Source organism: Loxodonta africana, chromosome X (assembly GCF_030014295.1).
Source record: "Loxodonta africana isolate mLoxAfr1 chromosome X, mLoxAfr1.hap2, whole genome shotgun sequence".
Classification (NCBI taxonomy): domain Eukaryota; kingdom Metazoa; phylum Chordata; class Mammalia; order Proboscidea; family Elephantidae; genus Loxodonta; species Loxodonta africana.
In genome coordinates this window covers 139,459,913-139,474,066 of record NC_087369.1, presented here as the reverse complement: position 1 = coordinate 139,474,066, position 14,154 = coordinate 139,459,913, and the positions used below count along the sequence as shown (strand labels likewise).

Genomic DNA, 14,154 nt, shown 5'->3' with positions numbered 1-14,154 from the left:
GGTATATTTAATATTCTTCACCAACACCACAATTCAAAGGCATCAATTCTTCTTTGGTCTTCCTTATTCATTGTCAAGCTTTTGCAAGCATATAAGGGCGATTAAAAATACCATGGCTTGAGTCAGGCGCACTTTAGTCCTCAAAGTGACATCTTTGCTTTTCAATACTTTAAAGAGGTCTTTTGCAGCAGATTTGCCCAATGCAATACATCTTTTGATTTCCAGACTGGTGCTTCCATGGGTGTTGATTATAGATCCAAGTAAAATGAAATCCATAAACAAGTGCGATATGCTGTCCTTATTTGTTCTTAATCTAAATTAATCTTAATTTTATATTTTTCCTATGTTGAAATGAAATATACATTGTCATATATCAAGGAAACTCTTCAGTTTTTTTTTTCTTCCCCTGAGTAACTATTCATTTGGCTTTATGTTCCAAACATATTGTATCCACATTAATATGTAAACAGAATTTTAGCACGCAGAGATTTGTGTGTCCATTTTGCCTGGATTAGTGGCTCACCTGGTGTACTTGTTTGTGTTAGGGCTTTGACCAGCTTCGACTTGAAGGATTGCTTTGTGATGTGACCTTGATGCCAGGTGACACGGATGATGCCTTCCCTGTGCACAGAGTCATGATGGCATCTGCTAGTGATTACTTCAAGGCTATGTTCACAGGTAATTTTCCTTTTTAAACTCTGCATCCATATTAAAACAATGTAAAAAAAATCTAGGTTTAAATCCTTCCATTTCTAAAGTGAAATTCAGTTCTTTGGAGCTGTATCTTTGTTTCAAAAGGATTATACCAGTACGTATGGTTGTGGGTGGTACTTTTTTAACTTGCGAAGTGGGTGTATGTTTTCAGATTTCTGTCCATCTTTATTTCACAGCTTTTCCTTTCCAGACACATATCTGATTTGGCCACCAGAGGCTCTAGTACCGCTAATACAGTCTTTATCCATCAAAGATACGAGGTGATGGGAGAACATTTTGGAAGCACTTGCATTGTATACGACCTCCATTAGTATAGAAATGTTCCTTTTTAAGTACTCTCTTTTAACTGCAAAATATGCAGAAGCCTGACTCTGTCAGGAGTGGTTACACAGAATACGACTTTTCCTTGATGTTATTGCATCTAATTAGCAGCAGAAGTGAGTTTGACCTTAATTAAATTATCCACCTTCGTTTAATTGAATGTCTTTTTACTTAAGGTGGAATGAAAGAACAAGATTTAATGTGCATTAAGCTTCATGGCGTGAGCAAAGTCGGTCTGAAGAAAATTATTGATTTCATTTACACTGCGAAGCTTTCTCTTAATATGGACAACCTTCAAGACACACTGGAAGCTGCCAGCTTTCTACAGATTCTGCCGGTTTTAGACTTCTGTAAAGTATTTCTCATATCTGGGGTAAGACATTTGCAAATTTTATTTTTCCTGGGTAGACTCTGATATAGCCTATTTAGAGTAGGACTCATGTATCTGCCGTGTAGACATGTAAAACTTTTGCCATTAGAGAGAGTTGACAGGCAGTATGTGATCTGGAAGAAAGCTGAGAGGAAAAAAGTACAGTTGCATCATAAAATGGAATCATTTCACAAAAGCCTTCTGTGTAATCAAATGACATCAGACACTAATGGTGTTTGATAATAATATATACTTACACATGTTTGATAATGTTATATACCATAATCTATTTTTTTACCTTAATTATTTTATACAAGCAGGATTCTTAAATAGAATTCTGTGGAAAAGTAGTTTGATCTTCTAGTGGTCTCTTAAAATAGGTTCAATACTTTTTTTTCCCCTTTAATGAGGGAACTAGGTCTTAAAAAGAAGTAACACTTATGTGTAAACCTGAAAGGATGTAAGTCTTGATTTCATAGAAACACAGTACCCACTAAAATATTTGAGCCTTTTTTTTGTTTTAATAGGTAAGAGAGGGCACATATAGGTATAAATCAATGAACTACTTAGCAGTTGCCCAGTTGCAAAGAACAGTATCTTACTTTAGTTGAGACCTTTGAATTTTAGTTGTGGGAAACTAAGTGCCTGTGTTGTAGAGAAATGTTGCCAAGAAGATTTCCAGAGTTTATAGAGCTTGCTTTTTTTTTTTTTTTTTTACCAAATATTATGGCATTAGTACATTTTTATATATTTTCTAATTCATTATGTTGATGGATGATGTATTTTTCTATAATCAGTTTTAATTCATATCAGTTTTAATATTGGTAAATAATTGCTGTTGGCCTAAAAATAACACTTGTGGAACATGGAGCCTTCCTTAAAACACAGTGGTTCAAGAGAACCTGTTCTTAATTGTTTTTTTAATAAGCTACTCCCTATCTTATAAAGTCATCCAACAGCTAATTTAACTGGATTTTTGAAAGTGTGTTTTTTGTTTCTGTTTTAAGATACGCAAAGTATTCATGATTACTTGTAAACTAACTGCTGTTTTTATGGATTTTATGGCAGCATGGTGTTATATTGTTAATTTTGATTGTTCCTTAAGAGGTCATCTGTACTGCACAAGTAGCCAAAGTGAAGTTTTAAATTTCCCATGATACTGCTTGTCGCCATTACTGGATTTGGGTGCCAAATTGCATTTTAATTTAATGATACTAGGCCCTTCCCTTGAAGACCTGTAAGCATCCTCCTTCTAGTTTTGTGCTACTGACATCATGTAACAGCTTAATTTCAAGGGAAAATGAATTGTACTGAGTATAACTTTTTAAATGTCTTAAGTCCAATAATTAATTTAGTCATAGCACTTAATGCCTACATTTATAGACTCTTAACATTGCTTTACACTGATCTTAGTAACACATAATTGTCCTGAGCCAAACTAGGGACAATGCCATGATTTCTTTTGGAACTAATCATTAACTAGAGGTATTGTCGACCTATTTTCTAATACAAAGTTTAATTCTTACACTTTCATATGTCAGTTGTGACCAGTTCCTTTACCTGAAAGAAAAAGATCAAACAGGAAAAAGCATAATTCACAGTATCACAGTAATTTTACAAAATTGACAAATTCCCAGTAATTAAACCATTGGTTCCTTAATTTATTTGAAACATTTATTGTAACTGTATGTTTTAATCATTTGGAAATGTCTTCCTTTTTATAACAACTTAATATCATCTTAAAGATTATGTTCTTCATTCCTAGCATCCTCTGCAGATATTCTAAAACCCATTTCTAATGAAGAGGCTTTTCCCTGCCAAAGTTTACTTGTGGTATAGTTTATTCTGACCCCTTTCAGGTAACACCTCTTTTCTTAGCACAGCTCTACTTGACTTATCCTTCATTCTCTTTACTTAGGATATGTCTGCATGATTTTCCAGTGGAAATCTCCCCTCTCTGAATCCATGATAATTTCAGAGAAAAGTTGGCAGATCACTTCCAGGAAGTTGTTGGAATCCAGATTTTCCTTTATCCTTCTTTCATGCATTTCATTTTCTAGTTAAACCTAAGTTCAGCCTTGCTTTATTTATTTCCCCTTTCCCTTTCACGCAATCAAGTGAATCAGGAAACACAGTAGCTCTGGGTGGCTTTTCTACTTAGGAGAACTGAAAGTTTCAAATATTTTTCAAAAGAGGATTTGACTTTAGTTCTCCCACAAGCTATCATAGATAATATTTTAATATAATAAGCTCACATTTTAAAGAGTGTGCTGAAACCAAATATTTTAGAGCAAATGGGCTTTCTGTTTTTAATGATATAGCAAGACTAGCTCACATAACCAAAACGCTACTTGGGTTTGAATTTGTAGAAAGAAAACTCTGGTTCTAATAAACTCTCTTCCATCCCATTCTTCATCATATGTGTGGATGAGGCAGAGCATTGGTACGTATAACCAGAGCCAGCAAATAACCCACAGAGTGTTTATATATTAGATTTGAGATAACTTTAAATATAACATTACAGCCACACTTAGGTTTGGTGAGATAGAGACATCAGTTGCCTATAAGAGCATCAGGCTCAATAGAACAAGAACTCACCCCTCCTAACTTTGCTACCCTTTGCAGTCATGTGTTTCTCTTAGGGTGGTAAGTATTATTATTGTTTAAAGGATCTAGCATTTATGTTTTCTTACTATGCTCTATTCTCGGGAGTTGTGAAAAAGAGTGTAAAATGAATACAAAAGGATGACAGTGAAGGATATAAAGCAGAGTAGTTAAAAATTTCAACGAAACTAAAAACCTATACTTTCACGTAGCATAGAGACAATGGAATATTGCCTTTGTTTAGTTTATAATACCTAGGAAATTTACATTATTTTTCATCCTTATGACATTGCAGAACTAAAGCATGCTAGATACTCTGCGGACGTCCCTGATTTACAAACAAGTTGGGCTTAAATTTTTATTATTTGTTTGCAATTTGGAATTTGTAGCGTCTAGCATTTGTCCTGAAGAATTCATCATAGAGGATTATAGCCTAGCCCACAAAACCCAATTTAATATAAAGCTGCCAAAATATGGCATTTGTAAATGAGCTGGAAATATTACAATTTGAATATTAAACAGAGTGGAACAGAGGTGAGCAAGAAAACATTTTCTTTATTTTTATATAACCAAAACGAACCCACTGCTGTTGAGCCAATTCCAAGTCATAGCAACACCATAGGGTTTCTAAGGCTGTAAATCTCTATGGAAGCTGACTGCCACATCTTTCTCCTTTGGATCCGCTGGTGGTTTCGAACTGGTGACCTTTTGGTTAGCAGTCAAGCATTTTAACTACTGCGCCACCAAGGCTCCTTATTTTTATACAAAGGCATATTTAATCAGAGAATGAAGATGCCATCAGACTTGATGACATTTTCTCTTTAAATTTATTATTTTTCAAGTTACATTTAATTTTTTCTTGAAACAGATTATATCATTTGTTCCATATATACATTTATTATCAGTGATGGGGGTGGAGGACCCACAGTAAAAGGGAGAGAAATTTTTATTGAGATGACTGAGTGTGGTAAAGCATTGAAGACAGGAATAGAAAGAAGGTGAAAAATCATTATACGTGGGAAAGAGGCAAAAGCCAAGAAAAAGGGAGAACTTGGTTCTCTCAATGGAAAATGAAGGGAATCAGAAGTCATTGGAAAAGTCAGTTTTTCTTGCTAGTAAGTGATGCTGTTTAAACAACAGTTCCGGATGAAAAGTCTCCAAGTCCAGTGTTAGTAATCTGGGGAGTGCCTGTATAGTAAATATATTTAAAAAAAAAAAAAACAAAAAAAAAACCCTGTTGTCAAGTAGATTCCAACTCATAGTAACCCTATAGGACAGAGTAGAACTGCCCCACAGGGTTTCCAAGGAGCAGCTGGTAGATTTGAACTGCTGACCTCTTGGTTTGCAGCCAAGCTCTTAACCACCGTGCCACCAAGCCACTCCTTGGAAACCCTACGGGGCAGCTCTACTCTGTTCTATAGGGTCACTATGAGTTGAAATTGACTTGATAGCAATGGGTTTGATTTTCACATTTCTTATTTAATCTAAATTGGATTTATTCCATAAAAAATAATGGGCATGTCTTTTAATGTATATACATATTTTGCTTTTGTGGATATTTAATACAAGCTAGAGAAAAAATTGTACAGATAGTTATAGTTCAGAATGAATCAAAATTCTTTCCCTCCTCATCAAGCTAATCTGGACTTTTTTATGTCCAGGGCTGATATTCTGTGAGTGCCTAGATGGTCACACTGGTTGTTTATGGATGAACATTTATTCTGTTTGGTTGGTACCAAGGATGTGCTGGTTGTTCAGGATTCTAAATACCATCCCTGCGAACAACCATGACCATCCTATTCTTTCCCAACTGCCATCTAGGACTCCACAGGGGAAGGAGAAGAGGCCTAGCCTGGGCTCAAACCACCTTAGCCCCCCAGCATGGTTCTAGTGAACCGCTTATTTCAACTGGTACTTTGGTACCGTGAGTTGCTGCCAAATATAGTAGTCGTATAGCCCAAAGTCCACTGTAATAACTAACGTTGTATCCAGTAAGGGAAATACATTCATAGTGCAAAGGAATAAAATAGATTCCCCAAGCTGGAGATACCATCAAACTTAGGATACAGCTCTTTAATCACCTCAAATGGCATTTAGAAACTGAAGAGAGGCAAAGACAGAGAGAGAGGTGTTTTTGTTTGTTATCATCCCTTTGTTCTCACCAAAAGGTCCCTTCCTTCCCTATGTCCTCCAGTGTTCTCACCTGTGGAACAGATGCCTGTTAAATCCTTTGCTTCTCAAAAGTGGCTTGTTTGATTTCTTCCCAGTCTTTTTCCGTGTACGTGCTTTCTCTGTCTCTGCATTGGTTGTACCTGATTACAAACACTCATTCTAATAAACTAGATAGCACCAAGGAGAATTTGGTATGTTGAGTGTTGGAGAAGTCCCCCTAAGTTTGCCAGCTTTCTTTGTCTTTGCATTTCTCTTGAGAGTAAAAGAACAGATTTATTTTCTGTGGGAATTTCTTTGTATAAAACCCTGATCTTCAACAGAATAACTTGACAGATATCTGATGACACTTGCCATTCAAATTATACTGATAACAATGTTTGGGTGCCTCAAGGAGGGTAATTTGAATAATTTACTACAGCAGCAGTGAGTACAGGTATGTTAATGAGAAAAGCACTTTCAAAATTATGATGCTTGGAACTGCCCTGAGGATGACTGTGTAGGTTATTTGGTTACAGTAGAGCAATTTATAAAATCTATCCAGGAAATGTAAACGTGCTCTTGATTATTTTAACCACAATTTTATCAGTTCCTGTAAGTAGTCAGGATATTTGGTCCTTTTTTGCTTGCTTATCCTTTGAAGGAAACCCTGGTGGCGTAGTGGTTAAGTGCTAGGGCTGCTAACCAAAGGGTCGGCAGTTCGAATCCGCCAGGCGCTCCCTGGAAACTCTAGGGGGCAGTTCTACTCTGTCCTATAGGGTCGCTATGAGTCGGAATCGACTCGGGGGCACTGGGTTTGGTTTAGTTCTGTTATCATTTAAAACACTAGGGTGATTGTTTGGATTAGCATCTGTAATGACCTTGTCTTTAAGTGTACCTTCTTGGGAATTTTGGCCAGATTGTGTATTCAGATGAAATTGGAATTCTTTCTACTTTTGAGGTTTTCTTTTTTTTTTAATTAGCTTTCTACTTTATATTTTCAAAATGTAATGCATTCTATTATAAATGGATTGCATTGTATTATATGTTATATTGCTGCATTTGCCCACGAGGGCACTAGGTTTTATCTAGGCTAAAGAAATGTTTGTGGATCTGCTAGCTGAGGCACTTCTAAGACTCATGACTGAGAAGTGGATTGAAACGAACCATAATCGAATCATCCTGTATTTTTCCAAAAATGGCTTATCATTATTCCGTCATTATTGGTCTGCTTATATTAACTGTTATTCTAGCCTTTGATTCTGTAACCTTTATATTTTATGATTAATTTCTGTAGGTTTGATTACGTGTACTTGGTGAAAATTTATTTCCTATTACATATTTTTCTTATCTGAGTCTCAGTTTAAAATTAATAAGCTTCTAGTAATTTGCTGTATTAATTTGACAGGTACTCTATTTTTAGTTGTATTTATCGTTACAGCTTTGGTTTTTCTATTGCTGTTATTTGTAGCATTTAACCTTAGCCCTGGTGGCATAGTGGTTAAGAGCTTGGCTGCTAACCAAAAGGTCAGCAGTTCGAATCCACCGGCCACACCTTGGAAACCCTATGGGGCAGTTCTGCTCTGTCCTATAGGGTTGCCATGAGTCGGAACTGACTCTTTGGCACTTAACAACAACAACAACATATACCCACAGTGTGTGGCTATTGTACTTGAGCTATAGAAAATACTTAGTCCTCCTTCTGTCAAGAAGATGACAATTCAGAAGCTTATGAAACACCAATCTCTGGTGATTTTTAAGACAAGAGTAGGCAGCTATCTGTATTGACTAGGTGGTGTGTCAAGGTCTTGTCCAGTCCTGTGAGTCTGTGCGTATGAACTTACTGGTATATAAAAGGTATTTCAGATACTACAAGTACCTTTAAACAAAAGAAGGCGCCCTAGTGGTGTAGTGGTTAAAGCGATCAACTGCTAACCGAAAGGTTGGTGGGTTGAAACCACTAGTGGCTCTGTGGGAGAAAGACGTGGCACTCTGCTTCCGTAGAGATTTATAGCCTTGGAAACCCTATGGGATCGCTATCAGTTGGAATCGACTAGGTGGCAGTGGGTTTTTGGTTTGATTAAACAAAAGGTAGGTTTTATTATTCTTATTTTAATAATTGTTTTTCTTACTGGACGAAGTTCAAGAGGAAAGAATTAAATACCTTGATTCCATTCCTAAACTATGAAGATTTGTTCTTATCTGTGATCTTGGTTTATATTATATGCTATAAATTTAGATTTAAATTTGATGACTAACAACTGGCAGTATCATTTTGCCCATTTAAAAGTACCCTTTCTTTGTTGCTGTTATTAGGAATCATTTTGGTAATGATGAAAATATGCCCACTTGGGAATTATATTTGTGTTATTAACTTTCGCTTATCCATACCAGTAATGTGTTCAAAAGCACAAATACCTTTGCTTTGGGGAAGGGCCATTTCCTACTTGCCTTGGGAAGTGGATCCATTACCTCAAAAAGGAATCCCTTACACTCAGGGCGATGTAGGCAATTAGGTATTGACTGTCACTCCATTTACACAACTTAAAATATTATGAAATGCCAACCTGCCACTTCTAAAATTGGCTTAAAATATACTTTTTATTAACCATCTTAGAAATCTAAGGTATTGATACAGTGTTAAGCTGAACATTTCTAGAGACCCATAGTTTGGTAATTTATTTGCAGAATTCTTTCGTGTTACAGTTAGTTTTTGGTTTTTTATGTATACCCCTTAAGTATAATAAGCAACTGAAAAAGATATTTTGCTGATTTTTGTAAAGCAAATCAGCTGCTTAAAAGAGTTCAAATTGTTATTGAATAGTAAATCTACAAAACTAGCTGTGTGTTGTGTGCGTATTAACATTAGAGGTTTCAGTGGCATTATATCCTAACTGGGCTGTTAGTTTACACAGAGGAGTGATGTTCTTAGTCTCAGTTCAGCTTTTAAATAGAAGGATCATAGAAGGATTAGCCAATTTTCTTTTAACCACCTGCCAATCTGTTGGTAATACAGTTGCATTGACAAAAGTTTGTGTGACAAAAATACATTTGAACCCTTTGCCTATGACATGTGGCCGTGAGTCTACACACACACACACACACACACACACACACACAGGTACTGACATTTGTATGGCAGGCATACTTTTGTGATTTATTCCTTGTGTTATATTTACTGAGGTTCTATTTCTATTTTCATTTTTGACCAATCAGTTATTAGAGTATTGAAAAGATGTCTTGTTGAAGAAGGGGCTCTCCATAGTGTCTCTCCTTTGCCTAGTTGGTATATTTCACTCCGTGCAAGGGACACTGTCTTGGATTCCTTTTGATGCCAGGCTGAGCTAGAATATGCTGAGAGTGAGAGAATGGCTAAGGAAAGCTACGTTGCCCAGAAGATACAAACCGTCCTTATAGGTAGCAGAAACTAACGAAACTGTATGAGTAATTTGATGTGGATACACCCATTCTAATCCTCAGAAAGTGATTCCTTTGCATGTATATTCTGATAGCTAAACTGGAAAATAACTCCGCCCTGGTAATAAGGTAATAATCATCCCATTAAGTTATTTTCATTGTAAGCAATAACTTTTGAAGAGACCAGTATGATGGTATAAGTGATGCCTGTTTACATGAAAGGGAAATTTAGGAATGAGGTATTAGAACTTCTCTAGTTGTGGATCTGCTAGCTGAGGCATTTTTAAGAATCATGACTGGAAAGTGGATACAGATGAATCATAATTGAATTAAAAAAAACACAACCCATTGCCATCGAATTGAATCTGACTTATGGCAATCCTACAGGACATGGTAGAACTGCCCCATAGGGTTTCCAAGGCTGTAAATCATTACGGGAGCAGATTGATATATCTTTCTCCTGCGGAGCGGCTTTAAGTTCAAACTGCCGACCTTTTGGTTAGCAGCCAAGCGCTTAATCACTGCGCCACCAGGGCTCCTGATATAATCGACTTAACCCTCTGTTTCTCCAAAATTTCCATCTGACCAGAGTGTCACAAAAGTGTGGTATTTTTAACTTTTTTTATTGGCTTAATAGGTCACTTTAGACAATTGTGTCGAAGTTGGGCGGATTGCAAATACCTACAATCTGACAGAAGTGGATAAATACATTAATAATTTTGTCCTGAAGAATTTTACTGCATTGCTGAGCACCGGGGAGTTCTTGAAACTCCCTTTCGAGCGGCTTGCCTTTGTGCTTTCCAGTAATAGCCTTAAGCATTGCACTGAACTTGAGCTCTTTAAGGCTACCTGTCGCTGGCTACGCCTGGAAGAGCCTCGAATGGACTTTGCTGCAAAATTAATGAAGAACATACGATTCCCACTGATGACACCACAGGAACTCATTAATTACGTGCAAACCGTGGACTTCATGAGAACTGACAATACTTGTGTGAATCTGCTTTTGGAAGCCAGCAATTACCAAATGATGCCATATATGCAGCCAGTGATGCAGTCAGACAGGACTGCCATTCGGTCTGACACCACTCATTTGGTTACGCTAGGAGGAGTGCTGAGACAGCAGCTGGTTGTCAGCAAAGAATTGCGCATGTATGATGAAAAGACCCACGAGTGGAAATCATTGGCCCCCATGGATGCCCCAAGGTACCAGCATGGCATTGCTGTCATTGGAAATTTTCTCTATGTCGTTGGGGGGCAGAGTAATTACGACACAAAAGGAAAGACAGCAGTTGATACCGTCTTCAGATTTGATCCTCGATACAATAAATGGATGCAAGTTGCATCTTTAAATGAAAAGCGCACCTTCTTCCACCTAAGTGCTCTGAAAGGATATCTGTATGCAGTCGGTGGGCGAAATGCAGCTGGTGAACTCCGTAAGTGTGTGTATATGTTTTAAACATAGGAGGGAATTTCTTTACACAGAGATTCTTGCCAAGTCATAAAACCAGCAGTTCTGTAAAATTAGACACAAAAAATGTAGTTAAGATCGCATTTTTTAAACAATTTTTCTTAGAAAATATCAGAGACCATCTGTATGCCTTATCTGGGCATATATTGTTGGCCAAGTTTCAAATTATATCATAAATAACTCAGTATGTTGTAGAAGATTTTATTTGTGCAGTATATATGTTTTTCATCTTGAAGGTACAACTGAAAAAGTATATTCAGCTAACTTAAATTCTAATGGAATCTTGGGCAGAAGTTGACATATTTCCTCATTTTCCATTTTTAAAAGCCCCACATGACAGTTTACTAAACAGGTTAAAATCCGCCGTTATAGAGGACGGACTATTGTTTCTTCTTTTATATAATCTGCTACCAATCAGAAGCCACATAATAAGATTTTCCTTTGTAGATTAAATGTACAAAGTTGAGTAGTATCCAAAGTTTATTTACTATGAGTATTATGGTTTTTGACTATCAAGCTTAAAAATCATTCTCTCTTGATGAAATGCCAAACAGTTTTCTTTGCTGTAAACTGATTTGGTTCGCTTGATTTGATGGCCACTTTTTGTCTTCCTAATCTAGAATTGGTCCCAAGCACAATTTAACATAGTGGTAGTTTGGCTATGTAAATTAACACTAACTACAAGGTATAGTTTTGTTATTTTAGATAAAATTGGAATAAGATAGCTTTCCAAAAAGGATAGAGACCACATCTTCTATTAGGACTTACGTATCTATCATTACCATTGTTGTTTGGCCTTTTTTTTTTTTTTTTTTGGTTTTGCCTCTCTTCTTCTATTCTCTGTTCTCAATAGGATCCTGGTAGTCAACCAGTATTCTAGTCTCCATAATGCTGGAGAAGTTTAAAGTATTAACATTTGCTCTGGATCAGTTCAGAGTAATTCTCAGAATCTTTTTTTTTTTTTTTTTGCCCCCGATATTCTAAGAAAAAAAGATAGTTCAATGGATTAGAGACCAAGCTATTCACTAGCAGAAAAATACCTGTTTCAACACTTGTCCATTCCAGTTTATAAAGCCCTTTCTTGTTAGCGACATAATATTAATGTTCTGATCTTTCCTACCCACAATGTTTTTCCTTTGTTACAGTAGGGTTTTATCTAAGACCATCCGGATTATTGGGCTAAGTGTTATGATCATGAACTATACAGGTTTTCCCATGTATTTTAATAATCAGACTTTTAAAAGCATTTGAGGTATGAGTACCTGTCATGTGGAATTATCATTTCACATTTCCTTAGTCAACTCTCACATGGTAATTTCATATTATTGTACTATTTTAAATTTATGGTGTCCGGAAATATCTGGAAGAAGGTAGTAGTAACTTGGAGGTAGTTTATTGGAAAAAACACTTGTATAAAATAATCCTTAAGAGTTCTGTTATAGTTCTAGGTCATCACCACTGCAGCCAGTGGTGATTTTGTAATTTCTTTTCTCAAAGGAAATACCTTCATTTTTCAAAGCCAGTGCTTGCTTGCTTGCCGTTACCACCCCTGTTAATATGCAGCTACTAACTTTTCAATGTCCTATTCCTAATTTTTAATTAAAGACACTTATCTTTCTGGGAGTTTATAATCTTCAGGCCAAGCAGAGTCATTATGTAAAACCAAGAAGGTAGAGATTTCATTTTTGTGGCCCATCTCCACCTCCTCTGCCAGCCATCCCCAGTTGGAAACAAGAAGTAAACCGCCCGCCCTGTTGAGCAGGTGGCCTGCACATGGGCTTCCTTGCTCATGACCCTCAGAAACCACCACCTCCATCTCATTAAAAACAGGCTTCTGTGTTTCAATTTGAAAATGAAAAGGTACGAGAGAATCAGACTTTTAGTGAACTATTGCTAACTTCATTTTAACCGTTTGATTACGTTTGTTGTTGTTGTTAGGTGCTGTCGAGTCAGTTCCGACTCATAGCGAGCCTGTGTACAACAGAATGAACCACTGCCTGGTCCTGCGCCATCGTCACAATTGTTGCTATATGTGAGCCCATTGTTGCAGCCACTGTGTCAATCCACCTCGTTGAGGGTTTTCCTCTTTTTTGCTGACCCTCTACTTTCCCAAGCATGATGTCCTTTTCCAGGGACCGATCCCTCCTGATAACATGTCCAAAGTATGTGAGACGTAGTCTCCTCATCCTTGCTTCTAAGGAGCATTCTAGTTGCACTTCTTCCAAGACAGATTTGTTCGTTCTTTTGGCAGTCCATGGTATATTCAATATTCTTCACCAATAGCACATTCAAAGGCATCAATTCTTCTTCTGTCTTCTTTTTCATTGTCCAGCTTTCACATGCATATGAGGTGGTTGAAAACATCATGGCCTGAGTCAGGCGCACCTTAGTCCTCAAGGTGTTATCCTTGCTTTTCAACACTTTAAAGAGGTCCTTCGCAGCAGATTTGCCCAATGCAATACATCTTTCAATTTCTTGACTGCTGCTTCCATGGGCATTGATTGTGGATCCAAGTAAAATGAAATCCTTGACAACTTCAGTCTTTTCTCTGTTTGTCATGATGTTACTTATTGGTCCAGTTGTGAGGATTTTTGTTTTCTTTATGCTGAGGTGTAATCCATCCTGAAGGCTGTGGTCTTTGATCTTCATCAGTATTTCATGTCCTCTTCACATTCAGCAAGCAAGGTTGTGTCATCTGTGTAATGCAAGTTGTTAATGATTCTTCCTCCAATCCTGATGCCTCATTGTTCTTCATATAGTCCAGCTTCTCGGATTATTTGCTTGGATTACATTTAGGCTTTTAAAAAACATAATCCCCAAAGCTCAACTTAGAAATAATGATTTAAAAAATAATCTCCTTCTACTTTGCAAATATAGGTCTGTTTTAGTTAATTCATAAACTGCATTTTTCACAAATGCATGTATATAATTATGATATAGACAGAAACACTCCACGCCAGGAAACAACTCTAATTCCATTTAAAGGGGAATTATTTGATATTTCTTTTCCTTTGAACTTATCGCCCATAAATCTACAAGTAACTAGACTTTTGTAGAAAATTATCGCTTCCCTTAAACTAAGCATACCCAGCAACTTCATTCTCTACTAAAT

At 36.7% G+C, this 14,154-nt stretch overlaps 1 protein-coding gene across 31 annotated transcripts in view; it reads left to right on the top strand.

Annotated features, from left to right (window-relative positions):
• Window positions 1-14,154, top strand: part of KLHL13 (kelch like family member 13) — a 171,171-nt gene that overhangs the window by 147,539 nt on the left and 9,478 nt on the right. For all 31 annotated transcript variants that reach the window (XM_064278696.1, XM_064278697.1, XM_010594674.2 and 28 more), the window contains 3 exons: window positions 546-678; window positions 1,212-1,408; window positions 10,212-11,007. In XM_064278696.1, coding sequence (XP_064134766.1) covers window positions 546-678; window positions 1,212-1,408; window positions 10,212-11,007 — 1,126 coding nt within the window. The remainder of the gene's footprint in view (window positions 1-545; window positions 679-1,211; window positions 1,409-10,211; window positions 11,008-14,154) is intronic.